This window comes from Glossina fuscipes, unplaced genomic scaffold (genome assembly GCF_014805625.2).
Source record: "Glossina fuscipes isolate IAEA_lab_2018 unplaced genomic scaffold, Yale_Gfus_2 1, whole genome shotgun sequence".
Classification (NCBI taxonomy): domain Eukaryota; kingdom Metazoa; phylum Arthropoda; class Insecta; order Diptera; family Glossinidae; genus Glossina; species Glossina fuscipes.
The window spans coordinates 44,010,533-44,029,673 of NW_023998415.1; the positions used below are offsets into that span (position 1 = coordinate 44,010,533).

The 19,141-nt window shown below is 34.3% G+C and overlaps 1 protein-coding gene and 1 long non-coding RNA gene across 8 annotated transcripts in view; one reads left to right on the forward strand and one right to left on the reverse strand.

The window, feature by feature from the left end:
* LOC119631446 (protein FAM135B) overlaps positions 1–19,141 on the forward strand; it is a 57,208-nt gene that overhangs the window by 36,497 nt on the left and 1,570 nt on the right. For 3 of the 7 annotated variants that reach the window (XM_038023653.1, XM_038023652.1, XM_038023651.1), the window contains exons 4-7: positions 6,375–6,624; positions 15,319–15,348; positions 15,530–15,860; positions 15,925–19,124. In XM_038023653.1, coding sequence (XP_037879581.1) covers positions 6,375–6,624; positions 15,319–15,348; positions 15,530–15,860; positions 15,925–19,124 — 3,811 coding nt within the window. Of the gene's footprint in view, positions 1–6,374; positions 6,629–8,233; positions 8,310–15,318; positions 15,349–15,529; positions 15,861–15,924; positions 19,125–19,141 lie in introns of those variants that run through there. The other 4 variants (XM_038023655.1, XM_038023654.1, XM_038023657.1 and 1 more) reach the window with 4 other exon arrangements.
* LOC119631453 overlaps positions 1–19,141 on the reverse strand; it is a 51,351-nt gene that overhangs the window by 11,379 nt on the left and 20,831 nt on the right. The gene's annotated exons all lie outside the window — the stretch shown is intronic.

The following is a 19,141-nucleotide window of genomic DNA, read 5'->3' on the forward strand; positions in this document are numbered from 1 at the left end:
CCAAAAAAAATGATGTTATAATTTGACTCTGCCTACCATGACCTTGCCCTGAAGCTACCTCAGCTGTTTACTTTTCTATAAGAGAAATATAAATAAAATGTAAAAATAAAAGAAATAAAAAAACAAAGGGAAAAATAAACAAAAATCAAGTTCATAAACTTGACAACAACACATTCATCTATTTTCCATTCACTATGCTCCTCATTGAGTATTGAGTTGTGCATCGCAATCATTCAGTCAGTCTTCGCAGTAAAAAAAATCATAAGTCATAAAATTTTTTAATGTATTATTATTATTTTATTTTTTTTTTTTTTTCTTTAAATAATGATTGTGTTTAGCGAATTGTCAATGTTAATGTCATAATTATTAACTGAAAATGATGAATATTATTTACGTAAAATACAAAATAATGGAAAAAATTAACTTTTTTTTTTTTTTTATGTAATAACGCTACCCATTGCCGTGCCTTGATTACTTGCAAATTTTAGCGGTTAAAATCACTGCACAGTTTTACCGCATTTGTAATAGCGCACAAAAAAAAAATAAATAAATAAACAAAAAAACGAAAAAGAACGTAATGACTTTTTCTAAACGAGCCATTTATAAATACATACAATAATTATGCACAGTCATGGATACAGCTCTAGGAACAAGAATGCATATTCCCTTAGAAAAGTACCGGGAATTGTCGGATATCCCTTTAATCAGTATTGTCAAAACTAATTCGTTTGTACATAGGCAGCAGCATTGGCATAATGACAACTTGCACAGTCGCTAGGTGGATGGCAGTCTCCGGAAAGCTTTCTCTTCGTTTATTTACTTATGATAGCTGTTGTTCATAATATTGTAGAGATTGTAAAGTAATTCATTAAAAAAAAAAAGTCCTAAGCATTTAAGCAAAACACAGTTTGCGCGATGTTCAACTACACGCTTCATCGCATTGATTAGCCGTCAGTGTTACCTGACAAGTATAGAAATGTCTTATAAATTCGTTTATGGAATTTTTAATGGATATTTCTTAAACATGGAATCTTGCCTTGTAGAAGATAATCATGACTTGTACAACAAAGTAAATTCTCTTCGCTTTTATTCCTCACACTATCTTTAATGCAAAGTAAATTGAAGCTGTGTAGTTGTATGTAACATTCAGAAGAATACAGGATACGTCCATCTTTTATCAGAAATATTTTCTGAATCTGTATGTCTGTCTGCCTGTCTAGCCGTCCAACTCTCTGATGCCCTCCCTCCCATATGCTTTGGAGTTGAGCTTAGAAATCATAATTTCCAAGAATTTTGAACGAAATTTGGCACATTGACGTTTGGCTTAACTTAATGACGAATACTATTGAAAATGGACTTGATCAGAGCATTGCAGAAATTTGATTACTCAATAATAGTATACCGATTTATTAAGCTGATTTGAAAAATTTCGATTGGATGGGCACATTTTTCGAATCGCCTCCAATCTAATTGTCCCCACGAGAAGTAAAACTTAAGATGGCAACACGATCCATAATGTAGAAGTGAACTCTACGAAATTTGGACTATACAAATTAATTAATTTTTACCGACATGTTGAAAGAAAAAAAGGCAATAAAGTTCAATTCTTACTATTTATTGTGTGACGATAATAGATAACGAATAAATGGATAATAAGACTTTTGATAAAAATATCACACAAAAAAACTATTACGAAGTTCATGCCTTTTTAAGGGAACAATATATAATTTTGAAATATTTTCGGCGATAGCCGATTATAATGTTACCTCTAATTTTATAAAATCTTTTGGTTAGTTATTAAATAGTGTTAAGGACCCACTCTAAGCACCGTATAGAGCTCTATGTGAGTCTTTCCTCTTTCCTATTATCATAAATTTCGGAACGTTGTATGAACTTGACAATGCTTCGATATCGATAAAACACCGATTGTCAATAATGACATGTGCTTACCTAATATGAACTATGTGGGTAGGTTAGTATATCTGTGTTTTTGAAGATATGAAATAAAATGCAGAATGTCGCGTAAGCAGCGAAAGAATCATCTCACTAAGGAAAGCTGAAAACGCTTTAGCTAGCACATAGCAAATATAACGTAAACTATCGGAAAAAGATGGGACGAACGATATTTAATAGTTACTTACAAGAATGGCCACTTACTTACTTACTTACTTACAGTTACAGTTACAGTTATCCATAAGTATGCGATACTACTGCTACTACTACTACTGTTACTACTACTAGCACTATTGGTCTCATTCATTATAAAAACGTATATCACGTATATCATAAGTATAATGTTCAGAATCATGATCTTGTGATAAATTGCTTTACAAAGGCATCGTACTTAGTTACACGAATAATTTAATCTTAAACATTTTATTATAATGAGTTAATAATCGAAATATAATAGAAATCCAAACTCCCCAAAGCGTATATAATTATTATTTGGATACTAGGAATGAAATACTATTCACTTGGCTGGTAATCGCTCTTAAGAGCATGCTCGAAATTGAATTGTTTTCTAACGATTTATTTGCCTTTCTTTTCGCCTTCATTTCGCAAACATTTCATACCTTATTTCATAATTGTATTTATTAATTTCCAAGCAATTGAATTTTCTATTCACGTTTCATTTTAATGCATTCTTAAGTATAACAATAACAATAACAATAACAATATAAATCTCTATTGACCGACTTTTCCATTATAACAATAATAAACATACGATATTACCTGCGTTAAAAAAACAAAGGAATTTATAAATGGTTTATAGTACAAAACGTCTGATACCATTCGTCTTTTTGACGAGTTTCATTTTCTTGAAGTTTTTAATAAAAACTATTCGTATACGCGTTCTATTTAATACCTTTGACATAATACATAAGACAGCGCTCTTGCCTTACAAATATATCATCGCCTAAGTAAAGTATAATATCATATACCATAAACACAATAACAAGCACTCTATATATAGCATAATCTTTCGTACTTGAAAAATGCTAAAGTGAAGAATATATAACATGAAGAGTATGCCCGATTATATAATGCAAGTTTATTACACAAACAGCAAAAAAAAAAAAAATTGTTTCCTAAACTTAATGTCTATACAAAGAGTTTTTGGGAATTTTTTTTTGTTTATTTTACTTGACGTGAAAAGTAACAAAGATTTCTTTATCTGTATAGTTTGAGGTTATGGTCGATTTTCTAATTGATAAATCGACGGATATGGCTAAAACTTGTTAGGAAAATAGGAAAAAAATTATATTTGATCGTGGCCGAATCTCTTATACCCATGACCGTTATTCTAAAAAAAGATAGAATAAAGTAGAAGAATTAAATTTTCGTACTCGATCATGTGGAGTGGACACGGCAGATTGGACGGCTGTATGGGCGTTTTAGGCGTGTGGGTTGAAAAGTTCAGGTCACTTGTAAATTCTTTTACAAAATTTGTAGGCAAACAAATACTACATAGCTGGACAGATGGACAGATGGACAGACGAAGAAACGGTAAATATGTTTAGGTGCATTTCGAATTCGAAACTGACCAAGAATTTATATACTTTGTGGCGTTTTAGAAGCTTGTTTCTGATCGTTGTAGAGATTTTGAAATAAGAAAGTAAAGTTTGATGCACTGTAGTATCAAGCAGGCGCGGTTAATTTTTCCCACTACAGTATCGCTCATACGGTATGCTTTCAAATTTTTGTACATTATCGATAGCTTCATTTTTGCGGCCAGGAAAAAGCCATTACACAGACGGACGGACGGACGGACGGACAGACGGAGATACTTAAATCGATTCAGAATTTGATGCTGATAAAGAATATATATACCTTGTGGGGTCCTTCAAGCTCCGTCCTGGCAAAATGAATATATACCTGTCATGTGTCGGTGATGGGTATAAAAACTGCAAAAACAAATTCTATTAAATGTGTATGTGACTATCGGGAGTGTTCTACTTTCATCGTTCAGATGGTTTTAAGAAGCAATAATATCAACTCTTAATTCCTCTATTTTTCGAAAGTGTAAGTTCGAGTGTATTGTGAATATATTTGTTCACCATTATCCGTGACCTCCACTGAATTTTAAAGCTATGTACACGTTTAAGATGAACAATTCATTTTTCATGGAAATAAAAATTATTTTCTCTGCTATATGCACAAATTAAGTCCATTTTTAAAGCTCACTTCAACTTCGAACAGGTGAGAATGCTTGTATATATATGCCAAATATCAGTTTTCTATTTCAATTTATGCGAACAAGAGATGACGTGCAGTTATATGCACAAGATTGCAAATCCTATCTCGCTATGATATCGCTTATGCCTAGTCTTAGGCATTTTAAAAATGAATGGAAAATAAAATAAAACTCCCATCATTTACATATGTCGGATTATAGCTTCTTTTCATTTTTTTTTTTTTTTTTTTTTCATTTCCTTGAAAAGAGTTGTTAGCCATTAAAAGATTTAACCTGATTTAAAGATTTGACCTGAGGTAGCATTTTTTTAATTTTAATTAAAGGGAAAATATCTGCACTCATCATATAAAACTTTCATATAATGAAACTAAACGGAATAAGAAAAATAAAATAACCCAACAGGAACTAAGTATTAATTGGAGCGTAAATACAATTTGCAAACAAAGATAAAGGATGCTAGCGTGGGAAAGAAATGGGAAACATTTGAATTTTGTAAACCACATAAAAATCGATATTAAAGATTAGTAGAACTTATTTTTAAAGTTAAGCATACAAAAATTTACGTAAAGCACTTACGTAGACACTTTTTCATAAAAATATTTTTATCATTTATTAACCAGAATCTGACAGAGATATACATATACATATATATATATATATCTGTAATAGACAGGAATATTCAACAAAGATTGTTTTAATAAAAATAATGCATGTATTTCGATCATTGACATCTACTGGCGACAATAATAAAGTAATAAAGTATCAATGTACAGTGCGGTTAAATTCAATAATTTCGACCTTTCTCTACGTAAAATAACAATGTGTCATTTAGTACGACTTAAAACGATATTTTCGACAGTCATTACTATTTGTGCGTATGGTGATGCTGCTCGATCATATACCAATTGTCGGTTCAAAAGTAATGGTGTTCATGGCAATGGCCTGCAAAAGACCAAAAAAAATTCAAAGATAATCGATTGCAAGACTTAGTACACGAAAACCCATCACGAACCCTCAATGAACTTTCAAATAGTTGAGCAGTTGATGAAACAACTGTTTCAAGACGCTTACATGCGACGGAAAAATTCCAAAAAGTATAAGAAACTGGCCACCACACGAATTGACTGGAAATTGCAATTTCGAACTGTGTCAAGATAAAGGTTTTATTGCGCACCAGGCAAAATAAGAAGAGTTCTCTGCGGCAAGCGATAAAAAGTGCGTCTATCATGACAATTGCAAGCGCAAACGAGTCATGGATTAGTCCCGTGAAGCACCATCCACATCGACGCCGAAGCGGAATATTTATGGCTATAAAATGATAGGATCAGCAAGGTCTGTCTGAGTTATTTTGATGACGTTTTAGGCCAAAGACGAGCGCTATTGAAAATGGTTCAAATGAGGCCACTTTCCGACCACTCTCCATATGAAATCTTATTTTGAGCAGCCGTTACATCAATAACTGCATTAAACGAAGTGTTGCAGGTTGTTTGGTGAAGGGCGGGCTTTCTTTTTTTTTTTTTTGTTTTAAACTTCTTTTCCCTTGTAAAGTGAGAGCTGTACGTATATTTCTTAGTAAATTGAAATTCATATTTAAGTTCGCCAATAACAGATAATATCGTTTCGCACACTAAAGAAATTTGCAGTGCAATTAATAAAACGGCCAAATTCCTCGCGTCTCCACTTAAGTAAGATTTGAAATAAATACGTTACGAATGTTACGCTAACACAACATCCAATTACATAAAATCTTCTGCAGCACCTATGACATGGTGGACAAGAAATAAAATTCTCTTTTCCCGATATATCTTTAAGCATCGATTCCCTTACAACATGGTCCATCAATTATTATCCGTCAATAATTTGCCATAATAAAGCCACTCTTGCATTCTGGCTCAATGCTTTTAGTGTGTAAGTAAGTGATTGTCGTTTCAAATTAATAGCGAGACAAATCATTTATGTTAGCAAGAGGGACTACATCAGACATCAAATTAGGATGGAATGAGTGAAAACGGAAGATCACAATTACAAAAGTTGCAGTGGGTATCTGGAATTCGTTGCGGTTTCCTTTTTATTATTACAATTTTCATTGTTCACTGTATACAAATAATTATTGTTATGAAAATACTTCTAACGATGGATACTTATTATTATATTTTGCAATCTATTTACAATTTTACAGTTGATAGTCGCCACTTGAAAGAGTCCATAGAACGTGCCGAGTTTTCATTACAATTGGAATTGTGGTTTACTGAACAGAATGGCTCAGCAAATAGTCTAACATTGGCATCAACTCGTACATTACAATTGAATTTTCATCCAGGACGAGGACTACATTATCATTTGCCGGTATTATTCGACTATTTTCATTTAGCTGCCGTAAGTGTGGGAATACATGCCAGTCTAGTGGCATTACATCAGCCATATATAAAGTAAGTAAAATTCATTCATATAAACAGCACTCACTTAACTCTGTCATCGACAATAGAATTATGATTCTCGTTATTGCAATCACCCATCATTCATCGCCCATCATCATCGCCCATCATCATCGCCCATCATCATCATCATCATCATAAAAATCATTATCATCGCCCATTGTCATTTGTATAATTATGATCTTATTATATGCATAAAACTGTTATCTAAGTACTAGTATTTGATGACAATGATAGCCATATGCATAAGTCTATTCCTTTTTTGCATAATGATATGATGAACGTATATATTTCAAAGCATTTTTTCGTTTCCTATATCAACTACAAAACTTTAACTCTCTCTCTTTATCTCTCTCTCTCTCTCTCTCTCTGTCTTGGCCTGTCTATCTCTCTCTCGTCCCCTCTTCGTAAAATTCTCTCTCTGCCACTCCCTTTTTGTCTATTGACATAAAGCATGTAGGTGTAAAGCTATATTAACAACGCTACATTGAGCCTAAATGAATGTTATATGTTCACGAAATTGCAAAAAAAAGAAAAAAGTCGTAAAACTTATGCTAGCATACGAACGTCGGTATAAGTGAGCGTAAAAGTGTTTGCGTCTGATATGTATACAATAAAGAAAAATGTTATTCATATTCAATGCAATTTCAAAATTAACACATGTATTGGTCTCTGTATGCACCAGTGCACATACACATGTGCATTTGAATGTTATAAATTTACATAGTCAACATAGAGAAGGGATTGTACTTTCATTTTAACATATGAATTATGAATTATTTCAGACCATGTATATATGTATATTGTGTGTGCGTGCGTGCGTGTGTGGGTGTATGTATATGCGTTTACGCGTATGCCTGTTTATATAGGTAGGTATGTTTATATAAAATACTACTCTGAACAAATATATTATTTCAGCTTTCTAAGTATAATACATACATACATACATACATTTACACCCACATTGCTAACGGACGTCCTACTCTGCTTTAATGAAGTTGTTACAAGTCATTCGTAACTATGTAGGTAAATATGATCTATATACATACATATATACGGATACACAAATTCATATGTGCACATTAACATTTTTGAATTTATTACCCACCGGAGGTAGCGAAAAAAAAAATTTGCTACGCATTCGCACGCATTGCAAGGCATAGAAATGAATACATGCCCAAGACCTCATTCTTGATCATGTGTGGCACACATGTATATAGATATAGATATGCTTTACATATTTGATCAATCATGTCCCCGTCTAATTACATACATATATTATAGAATCGTTGAAGTTAAAAGTCAATGTTCTCTCCGTATCATTATTTACTTTTGTCTGTCTATACATTCGCTCATTAAAAATCCATTTGTTTTCTTATTTGCTGATAGTTATATTATTGATCAAGAATCAAGAATAATTATATATATTTTGTATAAAATCGCCGAAGTACATTTATAGCTGAAATGTCAAAGTTATTATATTCTTAATCTTCGGTACTATAATGGATACAAAAAAATTAGATCACGAACATGTAAAGTGAATGCTATTTTTAATCCTATTTTAATTTCTAGGTATCTAGGAATAGAAAAAGTAACAAGGAAACTCGGCATATAAAATTGATCTAATCGAACTTTATCTGGTCACCAATATATATATATAACACTCACAGACTGTGAAGGTCAGTCAATGCTATCTATATAGCTTCGTTTATTCTTCCGACTACGATAATCGAAACGATTATGTCAAAGTATAGTTTAAGCTATCAGTAATAGCGCTTGCCTCATTAATTAAGTTAATATGGATTGATTACGTTAATCAAGAATGCATACATTTTACGGAATCGTTGGCAGATATTTTCGAATAAAAAAAATTCTAAACGTGTTGGCCTTATATTGACGTTGGTAAAGGTTGTCCTGTTTGCATTAAGTGAAACTAATATCCATAGCTAGTCATTTTTTTATGACAGGGTATCTGAGATTCGATATATAGTTGGTTGTAGACTCTCTTATATTTCTATACCTATCACTGACGGATGAGAGGTGTATTCGTTTTGTCATATTGTTTGCGCCGACAAGAAGCAATCTCCAGAGACGCCACAAAATGTATATATTCTCTTGATCAGTATCAAATTCTGAATTGATTTAAGTATGTCCCCCTGTTCTTCTATCCATTTGTCCGTCTGACCAGCTATGTAGTCTCTGCGATCCACATTCTCTCGCATTCGCAAAAATGAAGATATCATGATGAAGATAAAATTGCAAAAAAGTTTTAAATTGTCCTGAATAGGTTAAAAAACACACCCACACTCGCAACGCCCATACATCTATACAATTAAAACTGAGAACATCTGCTCATAAACTACAACGGATAAGCGAAAAAAAATTTCCACAAAATTATTCTACCAAAATGGAAAAAAAAACAGCCACGACCACCCACTACTATGATGTATGTAAATTTATGTTTACGTTTATGTACCATGCAACAGATTTGCTTTAGACCCTATTTGTATTACACAAATTTATTCAGAAAATCATTCCGATCTCTGTGCATATCAATCCCCGTCTCTGCCGTCTCTCCCTGTGGTCTGATATTTATCTATTCATTTGTTTTCTTTTTGATATATGTGGGTCCACGAATGAAATTGATCGACAAGGCTCCTTATGAAATTTGCGTATATATAGCATATTACAACAAAATATGATTTGTAATATTTCAGCGAATATTTAAGGTTCGGCCTTGTCTCGATTGTAATATTTTAACTTGGTCTTTACCTATTATTTATTTATTTTTATTTAACGTTTGTTTTTAACGTTTCGCTGTAATGTAAGTAACGTTCATAAAATAAACATTCCATCTGCTTTTTCCCACCCACCTACTACCAACACTACTACCAAGACTACTACTACTACTATTATTACTACTACTACAGCTACTACTACCTACCACTGTTAGTAACATCACTGATGCTGCGGCTGCTGCCAACAATGGGAGTTTGGTTGGCTTTGTCTATGGGTCGCTTGTTTATTCGTTGGTTTTTTGTTCTTGGTTTATGCACAGATTTCAACCACGTGCTTTAATTCATATCGTTAAGCCAACAAACAATAATTTTTTTTTATATTTTTTTTTTTATCATGGAAGCATGCTTTCACACAACTATTACGGCGCCTGATTCTGGCTCAAGAAATGCTTGTAAATCTGTCTTGCGTTTTTTTTTTTTGTTTCCTCCTTCGCCCTCTCTTCATCTATTTTGTTTAATAATAAAAAGAAATTATGTATATGAGTGAAATGCTTTTTCTCTTCCTGGCTTCATGTCTTCATGTAAAAGTAATCATGAAAACATGGTTGTATGTATGTATGTATGTATGTATGCATGTATGCATGTACATGCAAATGTTTGGATCGCTAGAGAGCTAAAGGCGAAAGGATTTCTTTGAAATTTCAAATGGAAGGAAATTTTTAATTTTTCAATTTAAAGGCTTCTCAGTTTTAATGCACGCCTTAAATTAGAGAGATACTTCCGAATCTAATGCGAGTTAATTATGCAATTGCAAGTCGTATATTTATCTCGGTACGTAAACAATTCGTAATAATAGTATACAGTATATGGAATATTTAAGTTGAACATTTAATCGCTATTGCAATTATAAGGGAAACGTTTCTTGAATTCAGCTACTTGAACGTTTACAGATTATAACCATTAAATAACCGAACAGCTGTCAACAATTAATGTGAAAAGCGTATTATGACGATGTAAGTCATAAAATATTACTGTTTTGCATCCTTAATAAACACGGATTATTTATGTAAATCTTTTTGTTTTGTTCATCCAAAAGTTTCTTATTCGAAATTCTATTAACGCGGCATCGCGTAACGAGGACTTGCATAAATACATACATACATACATACATACATACATGCATACATGAAAATAAAGCATAAATTATGTAAATAAATGACGGATGCGATTACATAAGGATTTCTATTTATCTAAGTTCGTACATAGGCGTAATCAGCTTTTGTGTACATTCTATGTTTTATGCTCCCTAAGAACATTTTGCTCATATAGTAAAACTATTCTTCTTTTCTTTTTTTGTTTTTTTTTTGCTTTTTTACGCTCCCTGACAACATTTTGCGCATATGGTGTCATTTTTCAATGTTTCAATGTTTTCATCACAGTTTCCATGAGTTAGTTTATCGGGATATTTTTTAAAGGAAAAAAAAAATGAAAAGATTATATTCGGCTATGGCCGAATTGTTGCCAAAGATGATAAAAAAAAAATCTACGATATCAATATGCTTTCTAATATTGAATGGGCGTGCCGTCTTTTTACAAGTAATATTGTATTATCCATAGCCGTAGCGTAGGCAAAAATCAAGTTATTTTACTTTTGTTCTCACAGCCCACATTATACTGTAAGCGTATTATACTTTGCTGGATTTGCCTTCTTTTCAATATCAGTCCGCGTGCGAGAATTTCTGCGATGCCTAAGCGTAAATCTTTCACTTTTTTCACTAATGACTCGATAAAGCATATATGTGCTTCACAGACATTATACAAACTATCCAGACGTTCCGACGGACTTGCCTACATCGATTCACAATTTGACACATATCAAAAATATGTATGTACTTTAAAGGTGCCTTTAAGCTTTCATTCTTGGTTATGCAAACATTTCGACACAATGAATATATTACCAATCTGTGATGATGATGACACGTGCACAAAACAAATACAAAAATTATTTTCGCTTGAGAATGAATCATAAATTCCGACAGCTACCAGCGAATATATTGCATAAAAATTGCGTTTTGTTATTATTATAACAGTTGGCCTAAGCGAAAGGGTTCTAAAGGTTTTAGAGACGACCATAGTAAATTATTGGGGGCGTGAAATTAATCCAAAGGCGTAAGTCACGTTTTTATCTTTAATTTAAAGGTCGACTATCTTTATGCATTTCGTTCGAATAATGGATGGCATTGCGAAATTGACGAAAAATTAAAAATATAAAAAAACATGACAAGCATTTATTGATATTATTTAGCAGAAAGTCTGTACAAAATTGAAGAAAAATTTCAATATGATGATTATATCATAAAACATATCAGAGATATGAGCAAATGAGGACTTGTTGTAAAGTTAAGTTATGACTATCGATGTCTTGGCTGTCGATATAGAACTCCTCGATCGATTCGATTATCAAATGACTTTAGAGAGTGCTTATGTCCAATAAGTGTATGTTATCAAACGAAAATACATTAGTCGACCTATGAGACGTAGATGTAACAATTTAAACGATATCAACGCTTCCGCCAAGAATTAAAAAAGTTCGGAATGATTTTATTGATGAATCCTTAAAAAAAATCCTTGTCTTAGGCTGCTAGATGGAAGTCATCTTTTATGTCAATATGCATGCTACACCTTCAAATTGCCATTTAAAAGAGCACGATTAGCTCGAGGTTACGTTGTTCGGAAATAGCACCTTGGATGGCTGGCGATAGGCTCAACGATGAACTGGCTATGAGATGGTAATGGATTGATGGGAGTGGCATCCTGCAAGGCATATCAAATATGTGATATTTCTCTAAAACTTTTTGTAACACATTTTCCATTTTATAATTTATCTCAAACTTACATTCAAACATACGTTTCATGCCAAATTATAACAACATGTTTTTATTTTTTTTATTTTTTTTTGTAATGCAACAAAAAACATGATTTTGTTGCGTATTTATGTTCGCATTTTTATACCCGCCACTGAAAGATGGCGATATACTCATTTTGTTTTTTTTGTCATAATGCATGTAACACGCAAAAGGAAGCTTCAGAAAGTGTACAAAGTAGATTTGATTTTCCATCAACGTGAAATTCTGAATTAATTGTGCCATCGTTGGCACTGTCCTGATCGCAAAAGATATCGACTTCAAATTTGACAGAAACATTGAAAGTTTTTTTTTTTTGCGTGCAGCTTGATATTGAAAATGGGCCAAATTGGCCAGAGTAGAAGCCCGCAGTGGAGCATAAATTGAACGCAACTGTGTTCGAATTAACAAAAATTTTGTAGATTTTTGCTCGTTTCTCAGGAATACTCAGGAAACTTTATTCTTCACATGCGAAAGTGAAGCAAATCGGCCACACTCACACAAACTTACAAAGGATTAAATTTTGGTTTTTTTCACTTATTTCAAGTTTTACGCTTATTAACCATAGCGCAAACAAGAGAGAATGCTTGGGCTGAAAACTATTTTGTACATTCCTCAAATGAAGATATATTATCTGCCCAAAAAATGGCTTCATTTTAAAATGAGCATGATAGATTAATTGGCGATTAATTTTTCCTTAATAATACCACAGATGCGAAAAGTGTGGTGATGGGTATGCGAAATTCGGCTACTGCCGATTACAACTTTCTTATTTGTTTATTATAGTTTCGTTTTTTCAATATTGTCCAATTATCAATTACCCTAGAAAAGACGCGAACCAAGCTTGGAAATATTTCACATTTTAGCAAAGACATAAATGTAGTTGTCGCACACAGGGCTTACTTCACGCCAGTAAATGTTTATGTCAAGAACAACTATATAACCCTAAGGTAGCCCATAGGTTCACCTAATTCAAACGAGTCAAAACGTTACAGTCGTAGAAAGCCGACTACTCAATGCCCTGCACAACATCGCTTAATACTATTTTTTAATTATCGGTCCAAAGTTGAAAAAACTACACCTTGTTATCATATCAAAGTGTACTTTCCTTGAGAATCCTTATGTAGGAAAAGGATGAGGAAGTAGTCCTTTACTGCCCAAACTTTGTCTTTGTTGTCATACAAAGACTTAGTTACTGTAAGAAAGTGGTAGGGAGTTTGAAGAACTATCCCATCCAGTCGAGATATTCCACAACCATTCACTATACTAAGGTATCATTTTCCTGCAATCTTCGTAGAGCAATCCATTTATGTTATGAACGGAAACCTTCCGTCATGCTGCGACTTGTTCAAAAGTTCCCTAATGGGTTATAGCTACCTATTACTCTAGTCCATGTAGAATAGCCTGATTACTTAACGCTTCAGTTTTTCTTGACACGTTAAGTAGTGATGGAAAATGGAATTGGATGGGAAATGGGGAAAACGGCAAACGATGGGCGCTACAAGTTCATTTAAAAAAGCATCCTATAGAGAAGTCAGTTAAGATAGTGTATTAGTTGGTTGGCCGACACGTTGAAGTTTTCAGTATTTCGGGTCAAAGTTGAGATAATAAACGAATAATACGACAAATGTATTTATAAATGGACTTGGCTCTACGCTGACTATGCAAACGTCAAATTTCTATGGTTCTTGATGTTGACTTCTATATATCTCTTTTTTGATACTCCATCAAAAGATAACTTTTTCTAATTTAATTTATAACACGGCAAAATATGCCTTTAAACTTGCATAAAATATGTATATACAAAGTAAAACAAACAATTGTCCCGATTTACTGACTAACTTGCCTTGTATTTCAGAAAGCATGTTAGAAAGAAATAGGGGATATCGAAAGTTTACTATAAAATGACAAGAACTCCGTCCGTTTCGTAATTACTACCTTAAAATAATCAGACTCTCTTAAGCCCTTACTTCTACTTACATCATAACCTCTTACGCTCTTCTCGTCCTACAAATAAAATGATACAACTTTTCTGGTTATATCAGAAATTTGGAAAATTTCCTTGAACAGTGAATAATTAACCTGCTAAAAATGCGTACTCGAGTCTCTTGAAGACAGAACTTGGTTCAATTGTTCGAAATAGTAGATCTTTTTGATCTATGGATCATTTTTATTTAGTATATAAATTATATTTGAATTATGTCTAATTCCTATCGTCTAGGCCTAATCTATATTTCATAGCTTGTTTTTATACCATACACACCGAAAAATGCTAGGTCCATCATTTCGTCTCTAACACCTAGAATTACACGTCAGAGATTCTATAAGATATGCATATATATATTAACAATTTGGACGTGTCCGTCTTGCGTAGAATGCTGAAATGTGCACATACATACTCTTGCTCGATGGCCAGAAATCAAAGTGGAAAATGAATGTGATTTGCCCGCAAACTCATATCACAATATAAGCAAAAAAACCACATATTAGATGTCATAGCGCATATTCATCTGGAGCTCGGTACATAGATCAAGAAATTTACATAAAATTGAAATCCATAATGGGGCGGGATCTATCTATCAGGCAAAGAGCCGCAAAGTGAAATATTAATGACTTACAGCTTATAAAAGATATTAATTTAAATTTTATTAAAAAGAATAACCTCACACGACCATATTTAGTAAAAAAGTTAGGCATCAATAGTTCGCCTTAAAGCGAGTATAACTTTCGAATTTGTCTTAATTTTTTTATAAAATATTCTAAAAGTTATGTAGAAATTTTTGAAAATATTCTAACATTAAATTAACAACAAATTTTTCTATTCTATTTTCCTCTCTCTCTCTCTCTCTCTCTCACACACACACACACACACACACACACTTCTGAATAAATCCTTTTTACGATAACTGTTCTGTAAACGTTTTTCCTTTCTCACGGATTCTAAAAACAATTTAATTTATCCGAATTATTAACTGAACTGATTGATCGATTGATTGGCTAAATACACACAAAACTATCACCCACTACTTCTAATATAAATAATAAAGGAAATCACTGTTTCATATTATTAAATTATGGTAAGACGAAATTCCCCATTTACTTTCACTTTTGTAGTTTCTAAACATAGACAAGACTCGGTAGATAGAGTTCATGAAAGTAGCATAGCAGTATATTAATTGTGGATGTGTGGTAGCTTAGCAAATGCACATATAATTGCTACGAATTTTACTGTAAGCATTTATTTTAAATACGTTTCAGTGCTCCAAAAAACTCGAAGGCTTGGATAAGTAGTGGTAAGTTAAGCTGCCGTGGTAGCATGTCTCCTGGGCCTTTGGAAGCTGTTTTCTTCGGCCCTCAAGTGGTAAGCACTACAAAGTGTAGCGGCGGACCGGCTGGTCGTTTGTTACAATCCCGCCAATTATACCAAGAAATTTGTGGTCTACTTTTGGGAGCGATAGAGAATTTACGAATCACCTTGAACGAATTTAGCACAGTGCTGCCACCGAATATCAATAACCAAATTGGTTCGCCCCCTTTTCGAGAAAGTGATACTAATGAACGTATGCAAAAGTTATTAGATCAGACAAAGGTTTTCCTCGTTTGAAGTATGAAACAATTTCGATAGATATTTTTTACACTATTTTCCTTTTTAGAGTCACGATACGGAGGAGGACTTTGCAATTCGTGCCAATTCAGATATCGCCCAGTTATGTGCTGAATGTATAATGCTATGGCGTAGAGTACTTATCGCATCCACACAACCGTCTGTTCATACATTGCTTGCGAAGAAACATCATATATTACGAGTTAGACGCTTCTCGGAGGGTTTCTTTATTATGGAAAATCCGCGTCATACTGCAGCTGGTTGCTATGACAGTAATTATCAAAATTATATAACTATAGCGGAAATGGCTCGTCGAAGTCGATACATGCAATTTCTGCCACCGCTGCCAGTTCACTGTACCTCGATTGACGGCGATACAAACTCGTTGCCTCTGATATTTGAAGATCGTTACGTTGAACCTAGCAAATTTTCCGGCAAACGCATAGGCAGCGATCCGCACTTGAATCGAGTTGATTCGCAAGTGAACGGAAGTCAAAAGTTGGCTTTTTCAGAAAAAACTCAAACGACTGTAAGTTGTATTAATGGACGTAAGACGTCGAATAACATAAAAGAATGCTCTTGTGGAGTGAATTATGAGTATAACAGTAAATCTGGTGGCAATATGGGTGGCGTTCTACCGCCTCGTTTCGCTGTAGGAGGGGAGGTACTACAAGCTAGTCTAACCATAGCCCCTACGGCATTGAGTAAACAAATTGTGGGTAGTCTAAATCATCGCCATATGTCAAGACATTCGGTTAACGGTCTGTTAGATGAAACCGGCGCTGAAACTGAGTATTCGAGTGGTTTTTGCGATGTAGGTAGCAATGGGACATTTCCTGCACGTCACAGCAAATCCTTGGACCAATTGGATGGTACCGTTCATAGTGCTCCCTCGCTAAGACTTAATAATGCAACGTTTATATATCCTTCCAAGTTATCAAATACCGAGCTAAGACAGTACGCCACATTCACCGATTCAATACAAAATAACGGTCCATCGTTCACCACGAATGGCAGTGTAGCCGGCAGTCGCAAAAACAAAGTGGAAGCTGAAGATTTAATGCGTAATATATCTGAGTTTCGCCAAAAGTACAAAAATTTCGAGGGGACATCCGCAAAAAACTATAATAATCATTCAAATAGCAATCATTTCAATTGTTACGACAAAACTACTAGCGGTATGAACGGTGGTGACGGTACATTAGGACGACAAGTGTCCGAACATTCTCTTAAATCAGGTAAATTTGATTACTTACATGAAATTAAGATGTTGAATCCGCCTAAACAATTAATGGAACACCATCACACGTACTACAATTCCCTGCCGAAAAGTATAACAAATGGCGAGATAGTGCCAAGAAACTCTTATCCCCCAATAAAGGGACAACAGCAGAATAGTCTTGAAAGTGGTAGTAAGACGCTGGCACGAACTATCGTATGGCCACAACAAATATCTATACCACGTAGCAGTTCTTCTCAAGCTTTAAGGCAACAAACGAGCCAAGAGAATGAGAAAAATGCGAGTGCTACCATACCGCGATCTGTTGAAATAGCGCGTGTGCGTGTCTCCGATTTAAAGGAAATGTTAAAAAACGGCAATTTTCGCAAAGATTCGAGCAGCTCGGAAAGCGATATACCGTCAAAGGTGAAGAAAGCGAAAGCTGAACAAAAGATTCTCTCTTCCACCAGTGTACCATTTAAGCTGAATGCTACTACAATCCATGCAACAGAAGAAAATGAACAAAACACTATTGGTTTCAGCGAATCACTACCAAATCTCGCACCGCCTCCACAATTCATTACTCCACACGTTTTAAGCAATTCAACATCCTCGTTAAGCGAGGAAAGCGGTTGGGTATCAAGTAGGCATAGCTCTGTAGGTCCCTCCAGTCCAGAAACTTTGACTAACAATGATGATAAAAAACGTCCGAAAGTAATCAATGAAATGGAAACACGTTTAAATGGTGAACAGTTACGTCTCAAATTACAGAAGCTATTGGAACAGCAAAATAAAAGTAAGAAACATAAAGACAGCCGCAAGGCGAACAATATCGTACAAGAAGGATTGTTAAATAAAAAAGTCGCTACAATTACGGTAAAATTAAAATCTGATCGTAGAGCGGTAAGAAACGTTCCGCCCTATCCCGAATCGACAGAAATAGAAGATTCCGACATTTCACATATCCAGACGTTTCGAAAGGAACGCTACAGGAAGTCAGAGAAATCAAAATCGGAGATCGACTTATCAAGTATTAAAGAAACGAATTCCATAACAAATGTGAGAGTACCACCGCCACAGCAATTTCAAGATGATTTACTACCACCGGATGAGTTCCGAGATCCACCTTTAGAAATGGATAACAAAAACAGGCAAAATCTGCAACGAACAAATGAAAATGAACGAAGAAAGCTGTGCTTAAAAAGTTGTAACATAAGTCCGCTTAAATCGGCAGACGTGCCAGTAAGAGCAGACGGTTACCCAAATCCTACTGTGCATTCGTCACCTTCAATTATTGTGCCACCGGCACCACCACCACCGCTGAAAGAGATACCACAACATGCTCTCAATTTGCGGCAACCGATAGGAGCCATAGATAACCCCGTCTACCACATATATGAATCTTTAAAGCCAATTACCACACCCGGTATATTCACTGACAAACCTGTTATTCGATCCCACAGTATTTTAGAGATTAAGCGAAATAAAGATATAAACAACGGCTGCTCGCAGATGACTAGCCTGGCTAATGGCAAAGCGAATTTAATAGGCGGTTTTAGTAGCGTACGTAATGACGGTCAAGTGTTAGCGCACTCTCAAGATCAGAATATTAATGAAGAGGAGAATAAAGAGAATGCAAAACATGGAGTGGCCAGCATTCAAGTGGTTAGAACAAGTTCAACGAAAACGAAAAAACGGAATACAAACGAATGCAGCATATCCGTGATGGAATTTGAAAAATATCGCGAAGAGTTTCGCAAACAACTTAAATACAATGGCAGCATTTATTCGGACTTTACTAAATTATCATCGGAACTGCCCTATTTTTATATTAGCGATGAATATCGAGCCTTTTCGCCAAACGGCATGCATTTAATAATATGTGTTCACGGTTTAGATGGCAATTCGGCCGACTTGCGGTTAGTTAGAACTTATCTGGAATTGGGCTTGCCAGGGGCCAATTTAGAATTTCTAATGTCCGAACGAAATCAAGGCGATACCTTTTCCGATTTTGATACTATGACTGATAGGTGAGTACGATCAATAT